This window comes from Falco rusticolus, chromosome 5 (genome assembly GCF_015220075.1).
Source record: "Falco rusticolus isolate bFalRus1 chromosome 5, bFalRus1.pri, whole genome shotgun sequence".
Classification (NCBI taxonomy): domain Eukaryota; kingdom Metazoa; phylum Chordata; class Aves; order Falconiformes; family Falconidae; genus Falco; species Falco rusticolus.
Genome location: NC_051191.1, coordinates 56493373 through 56516622, shown reverse-complemented (window position 1 = coordinate 56516622; position 23250 = coordinate 56493373). Strand labels below are relative to the sequence as shown.

Below are 23250 nucleotides of genomic sequence, written 5' to 3'. Positions count from 1 at the left end.
TCAATCCTCCAGATTGCAGTCTGTCACTGCTGCTTCAGAAGTGACACACCTACCTTCCACCGCCGGCAGCTCTTTGGGTCACTGGAGGGAGAACGGTGAAGGCAAATGCTTCTTCCTCTGCACCCTGAAATCACTTTGTTTCAGGCTTTTTTAGCTCTGCCAATACTTGGACATGACTAATGCACCCATTCCTGTACCGGGTTGGCAGCCTGTGCAAATGAAATTTCAAACTTGGGACAAGCAGATGCAGCTTGCTGCACGTGTAATAGTCTTCCCACAAACTCCTGGATCCCAGCTGCAGAGAAGAGAATCAAGAAGATGCAATCTCCACCAAGCCTTTGCAAGTCTTGCTGTGGTGCCAGCCCGCACAGGGAAGGAGTGTAGTGTTTAGTAACAAACATAACACAGGCACCTATTTATTTACTCTTCCATTTCAAGAGAGCAAAGCCCCATCAGCTCAGGCTAACCTGCAACTGGGACACTGAGAAATGGAAAACACTGTTGTGTCCTCCATCCCATAAACTATCCCGTTTTCTTTGCAAAGCTCATTTTTAACCAGTTGCTGCTTTTTATGGAGAGGGAAAAAAAATAAAAAGAAAAAAAAAAACATGAAAAAACCCCAAACACCCCACAAAACAAAATCCCAAAGGTAGTATGGTTGATCGGAGACATTTTGGTAAATCATGCTGTTTTGTTTTGGAGGATACCGCCCCTCAAAAAAAGGCTTCTACTATACTGCTCTCAACCATTTTATCACAAAATGATACTATGATACTTTCTTTTTAATATCTACCCCACTTTTTACTCCTGTTTGCATGTAGATGCTGACTGCCCTTGGGAGAAATAAGATGTAGGTGAGACGGAAGGCATCAGAATTTTTTCCCTAAAGAGCTGAGCACCCAAAGATTTATAACAAGAGCTTGTAGCAGTGTATGTCACAAGAAAAACACTGCTGGAAAATTTATCAAAGAATATATCATGAGGTGGGCTGAAATTACACAGGAAGGACTGGCAAGAGAGATGTATTCTCAGGACAAGCGCAGTTACAATTAATGCTAAATATAAGGTGTCATAATCTTTATCTAATGCACAACCTGCACTGCAAAGGAAAGTGAAGCAATTAGGCCCAAGTAACCAGAATATACGTGGGAGGTGTTTGAAGGCAGATTTAAAACGCTGTAATGGGTTTGGAGGGAGGGTTACAAATACCTATTTCCTGACAGGTTAGTTTACATCCTTTGGAAAACGTTTTGGAACCAGACCAGAAAAGTAAGCAAGACCTTAACCAGGACTTGGCTGGAACGACACCCAAACAAAGGTGAAAAGCAAAGAGACCCAACCCTGCCTACACACACACAGCCTCTCCAGCGAGCAATCCCTGCAAACAAAATAAATCAAAGGACTGATAGTGTAGTTCTGCATGGATTTGCTGCTGCCTCAGCCCAATTCAAAAGCAGCCTTCCCCTTTCTTCTTTCTCTTGAGCCAGTGCAAAGGGCAGAGAGGAAAACCTGAACTGAAACAATAATGACCCTTTTTGAGAGTGGAAACTGGAATTCACTCCTTGCTCCCAGAGGGGCAGGGCCAGGCACAAGTATTTCCCCCCACTCTGCCTGCCACGTTTCTCCAGTCCCGAGGGGTTGGGTTACCTATGTGACTGAGAGGGCAGTTTGTTTGCACAGCCCTTTTTACCAGTCTTTGAGGTGAAGCTGTCAGCCGGATGGTCAGGGTGTATTGCAAGGGACTGAATCATCAGATCTTATAAAAACTTCATATAGGAAATATGCGTGGTTGGAACGTATTGCTGCAAGAATGGGGAGTGGGCACGGGACACGTGCATGCGTTGGGAAAGGGTCTCTCAGCTTTTGCACAGCTCCTTGCCCCTATTTATCATATCAACACACAGACACACTTTGTCTTCTAGAGTGAGAGATAGGGGGTAAACATTTCATCACAACAAACTGAAAAAATCTCTGCTGCTTTTACTCAGATATGGGAAATGTTCGCTTGCTTTTAAATATAAAACTAAACATACATTTGTGAACCTAGTGTTGCTTTCATGTGGGAGCCTTAGCTGAACACAAAGGATGACATTGTGTAGCTGTGAATGAATAGAGCACCTAGGATTAAAGAGATTTTGTTTATCCACACATGAAATAGCAGAGCTGATGGCAGCCTCTGGTACAGAAAAAAACCCACCAAGTAGTTTAGTGAGCACTGGAACTAACAAAGCTGCGTCTGCTGTGTGTTTGTATATTGTGGTTCATAGACCAGGGTGTCAAAGATGGCATAAACTTCATTTGAAGCTTTTCATACAGATCAGGAACTTATTAGTGTTTTCACTTTTATGAAAAATCTGAAATCTAATAAGACGTGAACCCACACTGCAACTTTCCCTGTCGGGGACTGTGATAGGGTCTTTTTTTTGCTATCAGGCCACTTATTTTCACAAAATCTGTAGGAATATAATTACGCTCCTGCCAAACTTGTTCAAAATCAGCCAGTGGGTTCAAAAGTTATTAGAGACATGGACAGACAGGCAGACAGATGCAGACACCATGGCCATGTAAGTCTCATTTCCATCAGAAATCAGGCTAAAAGAACCTATATTGAAATTAATTATTAAAGGAGACGATAGGCAGAGGATTAGACCTCTGCAAAGTGCAATTTCAAATTTTAACTGAATTTCATGCTAGGAAAAGCTACTGATGACAGTCTGGAATACTAAAATTCTCCCTTCTACCTAAAGAAGAGCACTGGATGAGCTTCAGTGCCCCACATCATCCTTGGACTTCTAAGTCCAAGAGGGCAGGTGATTGCTGATAGAGAGGAGACAAAGAGCAGCTCCAGCAGCTACCCTGTCGCTTTCTGTACAACTGAGCATTTTGGACTAATCACATACGCAAATTCCTGCAAATGCCTCTGAATGTTTTACTTCACCACTGCCTTGTCTGTCTTCATCCCCGTTTCCTTGCCCATCCCTGCCAGCTCGCTCCCTGGGCTGCAAGGTAGAAGCACTGCTTTTTATCCTTTGCCTATGCACCGTAAACTGCAGTGGGCCTGAATCTTCATTAGGGCCCCTAGCAACTATCGCATGCCACGCAAAAATCATAATTCAACATTACAGCCCCTGCCCTCTCAGCTGGGACATGTGCGTCGAGCTGGGGGTATTTATTCACGCTCCCAGCCAGAGACTGGGAGCAGGGCTGGTTTATTCCCAGCTCTGACACCAGCCTGCTGGGTGGCCTCTGGCAAATCGCTCTTCACCTTCCCTGTCAGGGAGCTGGGAACCCACCGCCTGCTTGTCTGGAGTGGCCGAGCCGCTGCCGCTGCTCTGCGGGTAGGTTGGCAGAGGCTGGCTGGGAGCCAGCTGCAGCCAGTGGACCACGGCTTGTGGCCACCACGGTGCTCTGCCCACATCCCTGGCCCCACTCGTGTCCCCCGTTTCCCCACAAGCTCCCCTCAAGTGGCTGCCACATCTGAAAAAGGAGGACACCCCCTGCTCCCGAAACAGACTTTGACATTTGCACCCCAAAATACACCTGTGGCCCAGGCCTGGTGCTCCTCCAAGTTCTGTGGTCAGTGCCCTCGGTGCCAGCCATGCCAGGGGGCCGGGGTTATACACGAGTGCGAAAGGGGCAGGCTGAGGGGACAGCCGTGTCCCCGGGGCCCGGGGTTATGCACGAGTGTGAGGGGCAGGCTGAGGGGACAGCCGTGTCCCCGGGGCCCGGGGTTATGCACGAGTGTGAGGGGCAGGCTGAGGGGACAGCCGTGTCCCCGGGGCCCGGGGTTATGCACGAGTGTGAGGGGCAGGCTGAGGGGACAGCCGTGTCCCCGGGGCCCGGGGTTATGCACGAGTGCGAGAGGGGCAGGCTGAGGGGACAGCTGTGTCCCCGGGGCCCAGGGTTATGCACGAGTGTGAGGGGCAGGCTGAGGGGACAGCCGTGTCCCCGGGGCCCGGGGTTATGCACGAGTGCGAGAGGGGCAGGCTGAGGGGACAGCCGTGTCCCCGGGGCCCGGGGTTATGCACGAGTGTGAGGGGCAGGCTGAGGGGACAGCCGTGTCCCCGGGGCCCGGGGTTATGCACGAGTGCGAGAGGGGCAGGCTGAGGGGACAGCCGTGTCCCCGGGGCCCGGGGTTATGCACGAGTGTGAGGGGCAGGCTGAGGGGACAGCCGTGTCCCTGGGGTCCGGGATTATGCACGAGTGTGAGGGGCAGGCTGAGGGGACAGCCGTGCCCCCGGGGCCCGGGATTATGCACGAGTGTGAGGGGCAGGCTGAGGGGACAGCTGTGTCCCCCGGGGCCGGGGCGGCGCAGGGCGGCGCGGCCGCCCCACCCGTCGGGGCGGGCTCGGGCAGGCCAGGTGAGGCGCTCCCGGCTCTGCCCTTCCCTCCTCTCACAGCCCTCGGCCAGCCGGCGCTGCGGTTGCCGGCGCTATGGCGGAGTCCCAGGTGCTCCTGCTGGATGAGCTGCACGTCAACGAGAAGGTGACGGAGGCCCAGGCCCGCTTCTACTACAGCGAGGAACAGCGCCGAGCCCTGGAGGCGCTGGTGACCCGGGGCGAGGCGGCCTATCGGGAGTCGCTGAGGAAGGAGCAGCTCCGCGACTTTCTCTCCAGCCGGGAGCTGCAGGCCCTGCGGGGCAGCTGGCGGGGGTATGACGACCCCCGGGAGGGCGGCAAGGTGGCCCGGGGGCCCGGCGGCGAGACCCTCTCGCTGGCCTACTGGCCGGAGTGCTCGGACACAGAGGTGCCCCCGTTGGACTTGGGCTGGACCGACAAAACCTTCTACCGGGGCATCAGCAGGGTGGCCCTCTTCACGCACCCCCGCAAGGAGGAGAGCGCGCCGCACCTGAAGGAGGTGGTGCGGGAGATGATCCAGCAGGCGCAGAAGGTAGGGCCCGGCCGCCGCTCGACGCGGGTGCCCTGGCAGGGCCACCGCTGCCCGCCCATCTGCCCCCCGGGGCCGGGGGTGCCTGGGCACAGGGCCTGGCTGGGGGGCACATGGGTGGGGGGAGGCCAGAGCCCGCTGTGGCTGGGCTTCCCTCGCCGTGGGCCCTCCAGTGGGTCGGCATCCATCAGGCGGGGCTCGTTCTGCCGTTTGTTGCCAGTGACCTTACGATTTGCCAAAGCTGATGCCTGGGATGAGGTTAAACCCTTGCACACCCGCCCCCTAAACTGAGGTTTCCTACCCACGCCTGGGATTTCCTACCTGTGGTTCGCTTTGTCCTGTCCCAGTCTGATTCCCTGGCTCAGGGGAAGGCAGACCATGATGCTGTTACAGCCACCCCTCCTGTACATGCAGGTACCCCTAGTTAAACACAGGGCATCGAATTTTTTTATGGGGTGGTGGGTTTGGGGTTTATTTATTGTGGTCTCAACATCATCCAGCCTGGACAGCAAGCAGCCAGAGTCCAGACATGTGGCTGTGCCTCCTTTGGCCCAAAAGGACTGTTTGTGGTGACAGGGCACCTCGGGCAAGAAAACAAATCAGGTGCGATGCTACAAAAGCTCACGTTGAATAGATGGGGGCAACGACGAGGTTTTTCTAGGTGTGGGTGAAGTTTCCAGGCAAGACCACCCAGGAAAAGATCCCCTTCAGAGCTGACATTCCCCCTGGGGAAAGGGTATAACATAAGAAACTTAGTTCCTGCTCTTAGTTTTGCTGCTTTCTGTTCTTTCTACTTCCTCATTCAGCAGTTATTTCCTTCTTCACCTGCCCCCACCCCACCAGCACAACTTTTGCAGACTCATTAAGACCAAATCCGCTTGGAAACACAGAAAACTTTCCAGAGAGGCATTAATCCAGCAGGTGATCTCCTCGCCTCTCTGCTTGCAGAGGTACATGCACAACCCATAATCCGGTTCAGCAACTGGTGTGATCAGTTGTATAGAAGACCCAGAAACTGTTAAATCCTTACACTCTTGTTTTAGTGGGACTTCACATCCTTTTTGCACTGCCACAAATGCTTCTACAGACTATACAAGGACTGGGAAACCTAGCTCTTTTCAGTAGCTGTGCCTGGCACCTAAAAGTAATTAATTCCTTTGTAGATTTTTATTTTGTTACTGACTGGATGAACTGTGCCCCTCCTAGCCCAAAGGTAGTTTCACCTTTAACAGCCATTTGAGCGCTTAATGGTCCTTTTCATAGATAACGGCCTCTTGTGTTCAGCTGACCTGGCTAGCAAAAAAAGTCTCCAGGTAGCAGCTTTTCGTTCAGCAGATGAGAATGGGTTTTTTTGGGTTGGGTTTTTTTGAGGGAGGTCTAAACAGATACTGGTAATATGTGGCACATGTCTGTGGGTGGCTTATCATTAGTGTTTTATAAACATACGTTAATGAAGCTACCTTGCTGCAATGAGATTGGCAAGTTAATGCTTGCCAATCTTCAAATATCTATGAAGAGCTAGGCACACCTATGGGCCCTATAGATAAGTTTATTATCCATGATGGGTAAAGGAATGGGGAAAACCTCTTGCAGGAGTAGACAAGACACTCGTGCTCTGACTTGCTGTATTTGGGAATGCTCCTAAGTAATTATGACAGACCACCAGCTGTGGCAGGGGTTTGAGAAGACTAAAACAACAACAGGCGTGGGTCACCCACTGCATGTTTTGCTGGCTTGGAAGTGCCTTCTGCAAGGCAGCTCATTTGCTTTTTGTTCAGGACTGCAGTTTTCATGCATTTAGTCCACAGTCTTGCAAAGAAGCCTGAACTGACCCAGGGCCCCAAAGCCTGGAGGGAACCATCTCTTCATCTTGCAAGGCCAGTACTAACAATTAATGGTTTGTCTGGGATATGGTATAATTTCTGCAGTCATTGGACTCATTGCAAATGGAGGGGATGGAAAGGAAACAAGTTCACACTTTTGGTATTTATTCTTGATCAATTCCTTATGTGGATGTTCTTACTTCAAATGAATATTCTCTGGTGTTCTTGCTCCTTGGTAGCTACATCCATACCACACTGTGTGGAGGGGAGAGGGAGCATAACAGGCCTGAAGTAATGCATGAACAACATTTTTTAATTATAATCTGCCTGTATATGAAGTTGTTCAGGAATAAAGTAGCTCAGGTTCACTGTATTTTAATTTTCAGAGGTTCTGGTAACATTCCCTGCATCTTGCTGCTTTGTGCTGGGAAGTGAGAACCTAGGCAGGACCTGAAATCCACTTCCACCTAGCAGAAGTTATTGAGGGACTTGCTATTAGTATAATGTAGTTCCACCATAGTTCACCTGTGTCAGGAACCTACATGTTAATGAGGAGCGTAAACACAATGTCAGCTCTTTTTTTCTTTTTCTAACAAAGAAAGGCTTGTGTAAGCACTGTTGACAGATGAAGACTGACGGAACAGACGTGTTGGTTGTTGTTGGCCATACAAGCAGAGACTCAGCAAACACAGTAGGGGACATTTACTGTGGCATCGCTTTCCCAAAAGCAATTTATTCAAGGGCATTTTTCAAAGGAAAGGTCTCTGATGAGATTTATTCCCCCTTCCATAGGGGGTTCCTGCAACTTGAGCCTGCACCTCTTCCAAACTTCAAGTGAAGAAAATCCAACTGTTCGATCCAGTCTTCAGCTCCATTCACACCTGTATGTGCCATCCCCAGCACAGCTTGGCTTGTGACTGTGACCTCAGCACCTGGGTAATTAAAATTTGGGCAACTCTATTCCCAGCATACTGTCACCATGAGAACTCTGACCTGGCAAGTTGACGTTTCCCAGCAAGACTAGGAAAGCAGTAGTTTTCCTCATTCATAACCTTTCAAATTTGGGGAGAATAACTTTTTTTGGGCAGAAAACTGAATTGATATTTCTAATGGTGTAGAAGATACAGAAAGGGAGAGAAAGACAAAACACGTAAGATCAGCATTAAAGTTGCCTGTAACCTTCTTGGTTTTCTTGTTACTCATCCTATGAATGTTCAGGCTTGTCTGTCACATTAGCGCAACTTTTTGTTTTTATGTAAAAGCTATACCTGGAAAGAGGGATTAGTTTTATACCAGAAAAAATGTACATGTCAAGAGAGGGAACAATCATTTTGCCTCTAAATCTTGAACACACACCCCAGTCCCTTCCTGACAAATATGAGGTGTTTATGCTCCATAAGACATTTCTCGGGAAGACAGCCCTGAGAGCAGACTTCTTGCAGGAAACTGGGGAAAAGGGAAAATAAAATTCTTGTTGTCTGCACTGTGCACCATGGCTGAGGATTGAGGCCCTGATTCCTCTGCACATTCATTCTTCCATTACTTGTCTTCTGATTAAGTGTTAGAGCTGTGTTTTTCACTCTTCTTTTTCAATGTGTTTTCTTCTTTAAGTGGATCCCTACAGAGGCAACAAAAGTTTCACAATACAGAGGAAAAGCTAGGTATGTGGCTTTGGCATTCCTCAGGCTGCTGAAATAAGCCACCACCCTCTAGAAGAAGGAGAACCCACAAAGACATCTGTTAAGTTCCTTCCAAAGTGCAGCAGGAGCCAAGCCAGAAAATTACAAGATTATTGGTAGTGCTTAGGCATGTACATCCCTGTACTTTTCTCTCCCCTGTATCCTCTTCTTCCATATTCTGGTATCAGTGATCTCCTTTATTTTGTACCAGAGTGATGGGCCTCCCTTTCATTTCCTAATATTTTATTCAATTGTCTGTCTACTGTCTTTTTATTTCCAGATTATTGCAGTGGTCATGGATGTATTTACAGACAGGGACATCTTCCGTGACATTGTTGATGCAGCATATAAGCACTGGATCCCTGTCTATATAATCCTAGATGAGGAAGGTGTGAAGCTCTTCCTGGAAATGTGCAGATGCCTTGACCTCAGTGACTTGCAGATACGGGTAAGATATTCAGTACCGAACCGTTATCTCCTGCAGATCATTGGCCTTTTTCAGTGGTAATAAATCTTGGAATTCACTTTGACAGGCAAACACATCTCTTCCTCCCTACAAGTCACATCACAGTACTTAGGCAGGGGGTGATGGAACACAGAGGGATAAGACAGTGGCTTGCTAATACAGAAGGAAAGAGAAAGGAAAGATTTGATTTTTTTGCCTTTCACCTGATACTGAGGTCTGTGTAGTTTCCTGGCTTTTGTGACCTAAAAATTCATGTTTGGGAAGAAAATGGTCTGAGGAAATTCTTGTGGGTCTGCTACACAAAGATTCAACCCAGAGTCCAGAGTAGCTCTTCAGAGTTCTTATCTGCATGGATCCCAGTTATAGGACACATACACTCTGTGAAATCAAGACTTCCCTACCCAGCTGTGATTATCTGGGGGTGAATGAGCTTGTAGTCCTCCTTTCCTTGACAACATAAGGGACTGAGGAGCGTAGCTGCTCCCCAGTTCCGTATTAGAGTGTGCCTTCATACAGCACACAGAGCACAGCATAGTAGTCAGCCTGGCTTAGCTGGCAGAAGCAGCTTCAGTAGGATCTCATTCCATTACAAAGAGACTGAAATCCTTTGTGTGTTTATAGTTAGTACTGTATTCCATGCTTTTTTCATGTTTTTTTAGTCACTGTCACTACTACAGACTTGTTTGAATAGTGGAAAAGTTGCTAGGTTGGAAACAACCTATGGGATGCCAGACTCACTGTTCTTGTGATCCGGCTGTTCTTCTGAGCAGTGGAAAAAAAACCCAAAAGTGCCTTTTTGCCTGGAGGAAGGGCAGATCTTCCATAAACAGTCAATTAATAATTAAAAAAAGAAAACCAAACAAAGCCACAACCAAAACTCAAAAAGCTCTGAAGGTTATAAAGGCTCATATTAACCATTTTAGGAGAACCATCTTAAATCTGGATGAAAATTACTTGCATATATCTGAACAGTGCTCCTCTGAACTACCTCTCTGCTTCTGAGTTTCTGGACTTCAGCAAAAAAGACATCCAGCCAAGCAGCTTTCTCATCTTTCTCCAAAACAGAGATGGAAGTTTCTTTCCTCTGGTGTCTTTGAAAGCAAGACATGCACATCATTATAATAGACCTGTTTCGAGCTTCAGGGGTATTCTGTAGCCTAGTGTATTTGGTACAAAACTGTGAAATCACAGCAGTGGTTCCGTTTGCTCCAGTACCTGTTTCCCAATATTTTTTGTCACCGTGTCATCATGTGCAGGAACGATGACTTCAGTACTGCGTATTTTAACTCCTGGATAGAGTGAATAAAAAATGACCTGGCATTTTAGAAATAAGTTACAATGCTATTGGAGATGTGAGTTCCTTTTTGTCTGCCTTCTCCATCTTTAAACAGTAAGTGATCCCCTTCTTCTCTTCATCTTACCTCTTTCTCTGTAGGCATCTACACAGACTTTACATTTCAAAACTAGTCACTACAGTCACATGCTACAGCAGTGACTAGGTCCTGCAGCAGCCTAGTTGCATTACCCTTTCCAAAGAGGAAGAGTTTGAACTGATGCCATCAAAAGCAGGAGAAAACTCTTTTGTGTCCCTTCTGTGCTTCCCTTCTCTCACTGCAGGCCTTGCTGTGTTTTTCATTAGGCTCCTTCAGCTAAAAAAAGTCCAAATACAAGCTGAGCTGAAGGAGGTCCACTGAGAAGAACTTTTTAATGTCATTCTTTGACCTAGTCCTTCGCTCTTCTGCAGAGCTCCAGCCCCCAGAGTGCTATCTTTCAACTTTCCCTGCTCTTTTCCCATCTATTTCATACTGTATCTTAAATTCAACTTAAGGTTGTTGTATTCCTGTTCCAAAATGGATAACACTTTAGTTAATCTTGTTAAGCTCAATGCAATTTATTCCTTTAAATGGTACTATGGAAGGACTGGGAAGAGCCTTCTTGTAAGGGGAAGACAGGTCATTTGCCTCTCAGGGAAGATGATGTCTTAGTATCCTGCCCAAGGCTGCCTTGGATGTATCTATGCTGCTGCTTGGGTCAGTATGGCAGAAATCATCATATAGTGATTCCCCTGAAGCCAGGTTTTAGATACCCAAGGAATCTTAAGAAAAGGTAAAGTTTCTCCTTGAGGACTCCCTCCACCCCCATGTCATTGATGTAATGTGTCAAGAGTTGTTTTGAACTTTCAGTGTTGAAGACCCAGATTTAAAGCAACAAAGCAAGTTGGGCCTCTGGTCTTGTTCAGGCAGAATTATTTTGTCCTACACTTCTTGATCACAGAGGATGTTGGAATTGCTGAGGAAGAATGAGAAACTCTAGTGCAGTTAACTATCATTCACCCATTTCGTATTTATGACATGTCTCTTTCCTAACATCTGCTTTGATGTCCGAGTTTCTTCTACAGATTTTCAGCAACAGGGAAAAGATTCTTTCCTTACACTGTCTTTTTGTGTAATCATTGTGTTTTCTTCTAAAAGATTTTCACCAATGGGCCACAGTTTGTCAGCAAAGGAATTGCGTACTCTTCCTTCACACCCTTCTTCCCACTTGCCTTCAAAATACTTTTGCAGGATGTAGAGGATGGCTTTTCCTCAGAAAGTTGCAGCAATGTGGGATATAACTTCAAGGTTTAGAGGCAAATTCTGATCCCAGGGAAAGAGGGAGAGAGATGACACACTACCATGGCCTGTCATTGCTGCCGGGTCAGGATGCTTATTCTGTCTTCTGTCATCACCAGATGCTTAGGTTGTTCTGTGATTCCTGCTCTTTTGTTATTGCCCTGTTCATCCAATGCTGAGTGAATACTTCAATGGTCCTAACACTGGGAGATTTACTGATAACACTGGATTTGCCCTTTGTCTACACACAGCACTGGGTGTTTTCACAAAATTCCTGGCTGTTGTATTATTTTGAGAGGGCAAGGTATCATGACCTGCTGACAGTTTCACAGGAGGGAGACTGCTGTAGGAAGAGAGTACCTCACTCCACAAAGACAAAAAGTTTTTTTTTTACTGACTCCAAGCATGAAATGAGAAAACCTCAATTTTTGTCTGAAGGGCTGGAGATCACTCGAAATGCATTTAAATTCAACCCTCGGCATATTCATCCTGGGATGTAAGTAAGAGTGTCTTGCGTGTATGAGTCATAAGGCTTTCTGAGCCTACAGGACATGGTTTGCCAGACTTCTGTTATGTTTGACAGAGGAGTGTTCTTTGGAGATTACAGTGAATCAAAGTTCTCATAGACACAAAATTCATACCCACAAAAAGTCCTCTTCTTGTTGACCTGAGGGTGAGCATTATTACCAGTTTTTACATGCGTTTTCTTTCTCCCCATGCTTCTGCTAATCAAGACCGCAGTAAGAAACACTCCTGCTTAAAGACAGCAAATTCATCTAGAGCTCCAGGGAATGAGTTACCTGCAGGAAGTTCACCTTCATGTTAATTTTTGCATTCATTTTCCCAACATGTAAGGAGTTCCTCGCCTCACTCCAGGAATTCTTAAAAGTTTCTGTCTAAGAATTTTTTGGAATTTCATTTTTGTATTTCATGTCTTTCCTCATTGATTCCTAACTCAAGTGAGGGAGAACATAAGTGTAATGTGATACAGTGCTGTTGGGTTTTTAATTATCTGTTAAATAAATCTTTTAGGCTGCTTGTGACCTTTTGAAAATGGGGGCTGACAAGGCTCTTTTTTTGCAAAGAGCCAAATAAATAAGACCCAGTAATGACCTTGGCAGGCCAGGTCCAGCTAGCTGCATTCCATCCTATGCTACTTGAATACCTGTAAGTTTTACTGTTTTGTCAACAAGCACGTCTTTTCCAAAACTGTTCAGGGCAAACACATAGGATAAGTCTGCAGTATTTCCCAGCATTACTTGGTGGCTGCTTCCAGATTATGGCTGTTTTGTATCCCTGTGTAAGATGAGCTCCTACCATCCGTCTCTTTGACCTGGAGGTCTGATCACCAGAAATTAGGATCTTGCAGGTCATGAATAATAAAAAGTCCTTTACTGTTGTTACTGTGGTCTTGTCCACATGAATCCCAGATCTCTCTTCCTCTTTCCCCCCTTCTGTGGTACCTCCATCTAGGTTTTTAGAGTGGGAAATAATGGGGGTTTGTGCCCCCCCTACCTCAGCCCTGTGCTCGGGTGAAGCAGTAGTCCAAGAAAACAAAGGACAGGAGCTACCTCATCAGATGCTGTTGGCTGAAGTGATCTGATTTTTCCAGGGATGGCAGAAAGGGCATCTCCACATTTTGAAAAACACAGTTGATATAAGGGACTGTTGAGTAACTGTAATCTATCAGTTACTGCTTTTTTTCTGTTGCCTCTCCTTAATCTGTTTTACATATGTTAGTTTACAGAGGTTGTTCATGCTATCCATCCCAACTTGAAATAAAGATCCTTGCTTGCTTTGCAACATATATATATCAGCAGTTGTTCTAAGAGGGAAGGTACACACAGGATTCCCTGGTGGAAGTACTTGCAATGCTTCCCTTTAGAGTCTGTCTTCTATGTCGCCCCTACTCAACCCCGCCTTGGGAGCACTACTTCCCAGGTCTGTCATAGAATCGCCTGACATGGTCAGAGTTGGAAGGGACCTCTGGAGATCATCTAGTCCAACCCCCTTGCTAAAATAGGATCTCCTACAGCAGGTTGCACAGGATTGCGTTTTGAATATCCAGAGGAGACTCCACAACTTCTCTGGGCAGCCTGTTCCAGTGCTCTGTCACCCACAAATTAAAGAGGTTTTCCTCATACTCAGATGGAACTTCTGTGGTTCAGTTTGTGCCCAATACTCCTTCTCCTGTTGCGGGCCACTAACTGAAAATAATCTGGTCCCATCCTCTTGACATTCGCTCTTCAGATATTTGTATCCATTTGTAGGATCCCCTCTCAATCTTCTCTTCTCCAGGCTAAGCAGGCCCAGGTCTCCCAGCCTGTCCTCATAAGGGAGATGCTGCAGTCTCCTCATCATCTTTGTCGCCCTCCACTGGACCCCCTCCAGTAGTTCCCCGTCTCTCTTGAACTGGGCTAGCCTGGAGCTGGACACAGCGCTCCAGATGCAGCCTCACCAGGGCAGAGCAGAGGGGGAGGATCACCTCCCTTGACCTGCTGGCCTCAATTGACAACTTGTGCATTGAACTGAGTGATTCTTTGTGACACTGTTGTGTCACAAACTCTCAGTTGTCGCGTGACAACTAAGTGTCAGTCAACAGCACAATGTATTGCTGACTTTCTAAATGGGGTCTTAATTTAATTTTCTGTGGATTCAGGGTGAGGTTTAAATGTGTGTCACAATAAAGTAACAAAGACTGATTCCTTCACTGTATTATGATGCTCTGTCAGGCTTGACTGTTACCAGTCTGTATTAAGTTGCTGCCAGGGAGACGTTAGTCACTGCTTGTGATGAGGAGTGGTGTAAGCCTGTGTAAAGGAAATGTGGAAATTTAATGCAGACTGCAGCTTCCGTAAGCCAGGATATAACAAACCTTAAGCAGGCTTCTGCAAGAATACAGGTCTGGAGGGGGTCACTCCTATCTGGTGAACAAACTGGTTTTCTACCCAAAATATTTGTTACTACCGGAACACTAGTGCCCCCCCCGCAAAATGGCTGCAATCTCACCTCATTTATGTTTGTCTTTCTTCTTTTGTTGTTGTGTAGTCTTCAGTACGTGAACCCAGGCTTGTTCCTCCTCTGTACAGCTTGATATATCAGTCTACAAATGCTCCAAGATCCTTCAAGGCAGAAAACATTATACAAATAACCTGTTAAGTGACTCGATGTTTATATGACTTTGTGCTTATTTTCTTCATTTCAAGATGTATTTATGCTCTCCTGTGCCTATTTTGTTCAAGGAAGTTTATGTGTTCAGCTGTTTGGTTCTATCCCTCTGTGCCTTTCTAAGTGTTACATAGCTCAGTTACTGCAGGAATTCAAGTGTGCTTTCTTTCCAACAAAAGAAGGTGGTGCAACATAAAAACACAAAATCCACACTTGTTACATGCTAAGCAACTTCCTTCTCGCACAGGATGATAATTATTGGTTCACAAATGTACATGATATGTCAGAGCTGTTGACTGATTTGAAAAACGGAGGTCCTTGTCACTTGCAGTCAATATTCTATGGTTTGGCAAATCCTGCATCCAACTTTACTCGGCAGGGGGAAAGAATTACTTCAGGTGATCAGCCAGCCAACAAATGTTATTCTAAACACTGGAAAGGGCACCCTTTCTCCTGTGCTCTACCCAACCTGCATTCAGCATCCCACACATATGACTCACTGCTAGGCCTTGGGCAAGTCACTTCATCTTTTTTTCTCCTGGGCTCCTCATCTTTAAAACAGGGTAATAATACTTTCAGCAGTGTTGGGAGCATTAATTAGCTAATGCCCACACAGGACTCCAGACAGATCAAGCATGCAAAATAGTAGTATCATCAGTTACTCTTAGTCAGAATTTGTATTGCCACTGCTGTATTTCAGTGGGGGAAATAGGAGCAGATTCAAAAGGTAAGAGTTATATTCAGGAAAAAAATTTTTTGAAAGATATCTGCATTCTTATAATGACTTGTTGCTGCATGCTGATTTCTAGTCTTATCAATACTTAAGCTGTCAGTGAGGTTTATAACAGTAGGACTTAGCTCTTTGCGGGATCCAAGGCTGTGCTAGCATTAGCCCAATCCTCATGATTCTTCTGCTCTGCAGATGGGGGAAGAACAAGGCAAAGGTGAATCGACTTTCCGAGAACATCATAGGGAATAGTGTCAGAAATGTGATTATGCTTGGGACTGCCTGACTCCCAACCCTGGGTTTATTACTCCAGATTACAATACCTTTTAGCTTTTCTTTGTTAAAGAATTCTTACAGAGACAGGTGGTGGAATGAAGAAAATGGTCTAAATTTGTGTGTCAGAGCGACAAGGTAATTTGCTCTAAACTTACACTGACAATCAATACTTCTGGGTTTTGCTGCGGGTGGGGGGAGGGGCATTTCATGTTAGACAGTTTGGCAATTCAGCCTCATGTAGCCAGGACCTACGAGCAGAATAACAGTCCATTGTGCAGATACGTTCTTAGAGTAAGCCCAGGCGCACATCTGTTGTTGAAAATCATGTAACCTTAAATAAGTTTTTTCTCTGTGATTTGTAGTGCTTTCTTTTATAAGTTGTAGGTTTGCTGGCCAAAGGGTGTGAGACGGGACATTTGGGGAGAGGTATTTTTTTTCTAAGTACTGCTATTCGTCTTACAAAAAGGTTTTCCTTCCTTTTATTCAGAAATTCTTCTTTGCTGATCTATTCAGGGCATCAGCAGAGACACTGATCCTACTACTTTTGCTCAAAAAAAGTTCTGTATTTTTTCACTCTCCATTGAACAGTGAGGAATCTGGGTGGACACTGTAACTATTTGGGGTTCTTAGCAAAATTATAAAGCTCAGCATTCTCCTTTTGTTATAACAGACAGGAAACATATCTTTTAAGCAATGGAATTGTTTCCTCCTCTATTCTCTAATAATTAAATTGTCTAGTCTTCTAATTTGCCCAGTTTTGTCAATCTATATGTTGTGGGGAATCCGAACACAAGCACAAAAAGAACCTGATATAGACCTGTCTCATACATTTACCTCCAAGTAACTGTGTCCGTTGCACTGCGCAGGTGTTGGAAAGTCCCTTGGTTTTGTGGTCCTGCTAACATAATCCAGAGAAGAGCTCACAAGTGCCGTGGAATAGGGATCAGGATTCAGAGTGCAGATGTGACTCAGTGTTTCCTCTGATTCATTACCTTGAACTGGGCTGGGCCTTCTGAGCTAGAGCACAGAGCTGGAGATGGAGGATTATTTGATTTTGAAAGCATTGTCTTGCCAGCGGGATAAGATGAATAGCTGAAGACAGCAGGCAGGGTTACGAAGATGCTGACCCATTGAACAAGACTATAAACTGATGGAGGGGAGTGACTTCTAGATAGGATGACAGTGGGTCTTACGGCACTATGCTTTCCTTTCTGCAGCCCTGCTGATTTCTAGTGGCTGATACAAAATGAGCTGTAGTCCCAGAAGTAGTGAGATAATGTGAGTGACATGTTAAGACTTGGAGCTGGCAATTATCTAATTCTCTGCCCTACTTACTGTGACATTTTGTCTTTTCACCTCCCTGTTAGAATATCCGCATACGTTCTGTGACAGGAGTTGGGTTCTACATGCCAGCGGGGAAGATCAAAGGCACACTGGCATCCCGATTCCTGATGGTGGATGGTGAAAAGGTGGCCACTGGATCATACAGGTGGGTTGCTTTTGCTTAAGGCAAAGCTACATTCTTTGTGTAAAGAATGGCTCGTGTCTTTGCTGGAGAGTATTCTTCCCATGTCGCTCCCTTTCTTATCCCAGCCTCTGTAGTCTGTGTGGCATCTGTAGAAACTGGAGTGGGATGACAGAGAAGATGGCGTAAAGCATAAGCTACTCCTGAGAGAACAGAACACGCCCATGCTAGTGGACCATTTCAGTGGGCTAGAGAGAGTTCCACACTGCATCAAGTGGTGGTCTGCAAGGACTCCCCACCAGCCACTGTGCTCAGTTCTCTTCAGTGTGATTGTCAGTCTGGAGACCCTCCTGTTGATGCACTGTTGCTTTTCTAAAAGGGTAAACTGACCTTCAGAGTTTTAGGGCCTTTTCTTCCAGATCTGGTCTGCGTGCCTGATGAACAACAGTAATAGCTAGCTTAATGTATCTGTCCTGACCCATCTTGGCAAGGACCTATGAGCAGATGTCACAGTGCTGCATATTCCCATATAGTGTCTTAGATATTGCTAGGTGGGCTGGATCAAGTATGCACCCCAAAATCTAATGTTGGTTCTGTTTCCTACTCTTAGCTTCACGTGGAGTTCATCCCACATTGACAGAAACATCCTGCTAGTCTTGACAGGACAGCACGTGGAGATGTTTGACATTGAGTTTCGTGAGCTCTATGCCATCTCAGAGGAAGTTAATTTATACAAGGAACTGGGTATTGCTAACCCATTCCTTCTCGGAATTGGGAAGCCAGGCCTTCATTCCTCCACCGTGGCTCGGAAGTTCATTAACCCCAAGTATGGTTTAGTGGCAGGGGCAGCCCGTGGTGATATGATGCTGTGGGCTTCACGGCACCGGCAGGATAATCAGGGGAACATGGAAAAGGAGGAAACAAATGAGTCAAAGAAGCGGTTAAATCAGTTTCTGAATGACTTAGTCACATTGGAGCAAGAGTTCCCAGAAATTGATCCACCACTAGAGAACTTGAACAAGCTGAATCGGAGCCCTCAGAAACTATTGTCCCGGCTCCACATGGACCTGAAAAGTAAGTCCAAATCCAGAGAGTCTATTCGTGATGTGAAGAAAGAAGATGCACAGGCCAATTCAAAGCAAGGAAAACGGTTTGCCAGCGGGCTTTTCGGTCGCAAGGCCAAACGGTCTCCAGGCTCAAGCATTGAGGCAAATTCTTTTGCCAGTGAAGGACACTCAGGAGAAGACCTTGGGAACATGAAACTGGAATATGAGCAGCTCAGCATTGGCCGTGCCAGTGTTCGGAGCACTGGAGGCATCTCAGGTAAAACCTCTTCTACCAGCATATTCTGCTTCTGTGTTCCTTGTTCTGAGTTTGGCTGATTGGTGCAAACGTATACAATATAGGCACCTGTGGGAAGATCCTGTTATTTTCTTTCTATTAAAATGAGTGGGATCAAAGGAGAGTAGAAGTTGTATCAAATGATGAAGGCAATTTAATGGCAGTCTTATTGTAAAGTTGGTACTTCTCAGGTACATTTTTTCTCATACTTCCAGCAAGCGGATGTGAGAATAAGGGAGAGAAAGGTAGATGTGTCCTTGTGTAAAACAGGTTCTGTGTACAGTTCACAACGCGCCCTGCCCTGATAAACAGCAGCAGTATGTTCACTATTGTAGTGGCTAGCAGGGTGCAGACAGATTTTCAGTGTAACCTCACCTTTCCCATTTGAGTTTAGTCAGATGTGTTTACTGTTACAAATTACTGGTAGAGAAGAGAGGAAAATGCATTTATGTTGAGGTGAGGGGGCAAGAAGAGGAGGACGGGGTGGAAGCCTTTTTTGTTTGCTCCTTTATCACTTTCTGAAACAGGGGAGAAGCTTACAAAAGCAGAAGCTATGGAGAAGTACTAGATCTCAACTTTTCTTCCTTTGTTAATGCACGGTTGATATTTTCACTAAGTCCTTCCAAGGCTTCATCCTGTTGAAAACACAAATTACACAGATTTCTCCCAATTTATGGGTTCATAGCTAACTTCCCGACATTTTAGATATTTTGTCAGACTGAAGTAAATCTATGGGCTATTCAGTCTGATTGTCTTCCTCTCTCAGTGAGCTGTGCTGGCTGTAAATACATCCTGCTCCACCAGGAAAATAAACTAGTTCCAGGGAGAAAATTTGTCCTCAGCTTGTCTGGCCAGAGACCATTCTGTGCTCTGACGAATGTGAAATGAAGGTGTAGAGAGACTGAATTCTCTTGAGACTGCCATGAAATGGGAAGACATTGTTCTGGGACCAAAAAGAAAAGCGTGGTATTGGGAAGGTCAACCACAGCGATTGATTAGGTTCTTAGAAATATTTCTAGCTGGATAAAGGACAGACTCAAAAATGCCAAATGAATACAAGAGAGATGAATCGTAAGAAGGTATGGATAGTTTATTTAGGACTGTATTAGACCTATTTTAGGATGTGCATTTGGGAAGGCAGAAGTAAACCGTGGTCTAAAGAGGTCCTTTCTCCAAATCACTTCATGTCTTCAGCACACACAGGGTGTGCTACCAGGCCCCATTCCTCAGAGCCTGGAAAAACAAAACCGGTGAAGACTATAGGGGGATGTACGGGCATTTCCCCTCGGAGGAATGGACCCGAGGGCTTGCACTACCCTCTAGTGACAGAAGTGGAGAATTGTGTAATCTCTGATTTGTCAGCACTTCACAATATCAGAGATTTACTGCATTTCTCACTGCCAGTTCTTTTAAAGCAGACAGCCCGCCATTCCCACAATGCCATGATGAAATTAGGCCCAGACTGAGACACGGAAGAGATGGATGTCTCTAACTGAACGGTGGGGTGCTGCAGCCTTCAGGGGCATTGCACAGTCAGGGCAGCAGGGATGTCCCTGTTCCTTTTAACACAGTGGATCTGTGCCAGACAGTCTGATGCTTGATCTGGACCATTTCCACAAAAACACTATCGTGGTATTATGTTCAGGTTTTATTCATGGCCTCTGCTACTTCCTGAGGGCTGCCATCTCTTTCAATAAAGGGGAAGGAAAATTGAGAACAGGTGCAGGGAAGGCACAGAGGTCCAGCACACCAGCCTTCCTGCTGTGCTCTTCCTGACCTGGTAAGTCTTTCTAAGGAGTCCATGCAAGTTTGGTTTTTTTTTTTTGTTTTATGCAAATTGAGAATGCCTGTTCACAGAGGCAACGGGAGACTCCACAGCTTTTTAAGTATGCTGTAAGTAGAGTTAGGTCATCTGGTGTTGTAAGAGGCTGGAGGAAGACCACTGCTTGTGTGTTGCTTTTGAATTGAATTCTCTAGTCTAATGGTCCCAAAGTGGCATGTGAACAGAGGTGGTAGAGGGCATATTAGGAAGGTGGAGACTTGTGAGAAAGAGGAAAAAAATTAGTTACCCAGAAGATCCTGCAGCTACTTAATCAGTAGCACATGCATCATTAGGATTTAATAAAAAATTCTTGAACATGGGCGTGGAATAGAGTTCCAACTTCAAGATAAAAATAGGAGGCACTTTGTTCTTGGGTAATCATAGGACTGACTTAGTTTTAGAAGTTTAAGTTGTCTTTGTGCAGGTTAGGATGCAATTATTCAGAACTTCACAGTTTGAAATAGCTGCCCTTACCTTTTGTAAAGATTAAACACCACACAAGCCCTGTAGGCCTGCCTGTGCACACATCCTCCAAAATCACTATTAATTCTGTAGTACCACAGATACACATCCCACCTTGCAAATGTGCAGAGACCAGATCCACATCCCAAGCAGCTTGCAAAGTAATCGAAGACATTATTCAAGCAGGCTAAAGGTCAGGTTCAGTCTTGTAAGAGCAAATGGTGATGAAAAGAATCTGAAGTGGGAAGGGAAGTGATGAAAGTGTGTTCTATGACGGAGTCTGAAAATCTGACTTGGTATTTACATGCTAGAAAAGGATACCTACAAGTCAGAATTGGGAGTCTGGAAAATACAAGGGCTACAGATGTCTCAAACTAAGTGTCCTAATTAACATCCTGAGGTGCTGTCCTAGCACACTGCCATGCAGACTGTGCTTTGTCTTACAAGGCTTTCTTAAACCACATCATCAAATTGACACAACTCTTAAATTTCACTGTTACCCTCTTAGGAACACAACAGCAGCAGCTCTGAACCTGACCAGAATCTTGTTAATTTTAAGCTGCTGCTTGGCAGACTGTGATCAGCAAAGACACTGACATCTGTGTGCAGTTTCTGGGAGCTACTGCAAGGGTTTGAAAGCTGTGTGCCTTTGGAAGGCACTGGCACTTTTTTTTGTTTATTCTCCCCTGCAAGAAGCAAAGTGGGCTCGTTCAGAAGAGTCTGCCATCCTGAGTTGCTCCATACATTGGCCTTCACTTCTCATGAATGTTGGTTGCAGAACACATAATAGCAGGATTTTGTGTTTCACTTTTGGATGGTTCTTGCAACAAGACACAGGTTTTACACTGGGCATTGCAATACCACAGAAGTAGTGCTTCATTATCACCGGTGTTTTTCAGCCAAAGTGGGATCATGGATGGGCAGTAACTGGAATTTTCAGCCTCCTTTCGAAAGAGAAAGAGGGGAACCTTGTTGGGTACATACAAGGAGGGTGTTTGCTCTAACTGTAGCAAGATCTGTAGGAAAAGGTCAGAAGACAAGAGTAGAAAGTGAGAAGAATGAAGTTGGGAGTTGAGATTAAGCAGAGCACAGACACTTTTGAAAGTAAATATGAGGCTCTTGAATGTGAAACAGACAGGGAGGGGAACGAGGGTAGTGAGGAGATAGCAGTAATGATGAACTCAGTAGTAAGTAACATAGCGAATGGGTCAAAGCTGGGACAGGAGGTAGAATTCAATGCAGTAGAGGAGGCAGTAGCATACAGAGCAGCCACAAAAGTGAGGGCAGGTTGCAGTGCAGCCTCCCACGTGAATGTCAAGAAGTTGCAGTGTGGAAGAAGGTGGAGACAAGGAGAGGGAGAGGAGAAAGCTCTTCTCTTCCCCGTTAGCTAGAGGTGAGGAAAACATTGATCAAATACCCACAAGCAAGAGAATGACATGAAAAATGATTCACTGGAAGCCCAGTTCAGGGGCAGGGCTTGGGTTGAAAGCTCCCTCATCTTAGCAAGGTTGAGACTTCTCAGTACCATGTCACCATGACCTGTGGCAGTTTTCCTTCCCTGTTCTCACTCTGTATTGGGCACTGGCTCCAACCGCTTGGGAAATGCACATTTACCTTTGGTCTATACATCTATACGATACATGAATGGGGTCTGTCCTGTTCAGAGTGACTGCAAACTGCATGGCAGCCCCTCTCAGTACGTACTGCTCTGGGCTGTAGGTCATGTAAGCCTTGCTGAGCTGACAGCACAGACAGGCTCCCTTATTTGTAAAAGCCTCTGCAAATACACTTTAGTACAGTGTTGAAAATAATATTTTGGGGCATCCAGACCGACAACAGGCTGTAAAGGAGGAGATCAGACAGCAGTGCAAGCACTGAAAAGTACAGATACTGGGAGCAGAAGGAATCCACAGAGTGAGCAATGAGAAGAACAAAGATGATAAAAAATTGTGGCAGCATACTGTACTACTGAAGTGAGAGACCCTGAGGCCTCAGGATTTGTCTTGGAAGGAAATGGTGGAAATACAGGTGCTTGAGATGTTTAAAATGGGACATGAACAAACCTCTACTGAGAATGTGTGTGTGGATCAAATGGTTGAGATGACTTTTTTTTTTTTTTTTTTCATACCTCACTCTTTGGAAAACCTCCCACCCATGTCATGGCCAGGCTGTTTTTCAATGCCAGCTGGGACCCGAGAATGCCACTGAAGCTGGCCTAGGTACAGGCCAAAGCCTGGAAATACTGCTCCAGTAGTTTTCTCCACAGTATACGCTGGATTTGCTCTTATTTTAATGTATTTTCATTTCACAGTAGTAGGAAATAAAACCACATGACAGTGAAGAGTAATGTAGGTCTAATACAAGGTGTATAGTAAAATGAGAGAGGATTGATGTGTGAGTCCAAACTTTATCCATGTCTTATTTATTTAACATTAACTTCTTTTCACTCCAGGTAACCTGGGTCCAAACTCCACTACAAGCGATAAAAACAAACAGTCTACCTGTGTGTTATCTTGATTGGG

At 45.6% G+C, this 23250-nt stretch overlaps 1 protein-coding gene across 1 annotated transcript; it reads left to right on the top strand.

Moving 5' to 3' along the window:
- The first annotated feature begins 4419 nt into the window (after positions 1-4419).
- Positions 4420-23245, top strand: FAM83F (family with sequence similarity 83 member F). Its single transcript, XM_037389857.1, has 5 exons — positions 4420-4890; positions 8670-8837; positions 17006-17127; positions 17714-18426; positions 23181-23245. Exons 1-5 carry the CDS (start codon positions 4435-4437, stop codon positions 23243-23245), a joined length of 1524 nt encoding a protein of 507 aa, XP_037245754.1. The 5' UTR covers positions 4420-4434.
- Positions 23246-23250: the final 5 nt, after the last annotated feature.

What these genes read in the sequence shown, in the direction of transcription:
- FAM83F (XM_037389857.1), top strand. Translation starts at nt 4,435, where the DNA reads ATGGCGGAGTCCCAGGTGCTCCTGCTGGATGAGCTGCACGTCAACGAG. An exon ending in TCAGTGACTTGCAGATACGG is followed by an intron (nt 8,838 to 17,005) that starts GTAAGATATTCA and finishes CCTCCCTGTTAG; the next exon opens with AATATCCGCATACGTTCTGT. An exon ending in GAGCACTGGAGGCATCTCAG is followed by an intron (nt 18,427 to 23,180) that starts GTAAAACCTCTT and finishes TTTTCACTCCAG; the next exon opens with GTAACCTGGGTCCAAACTCC.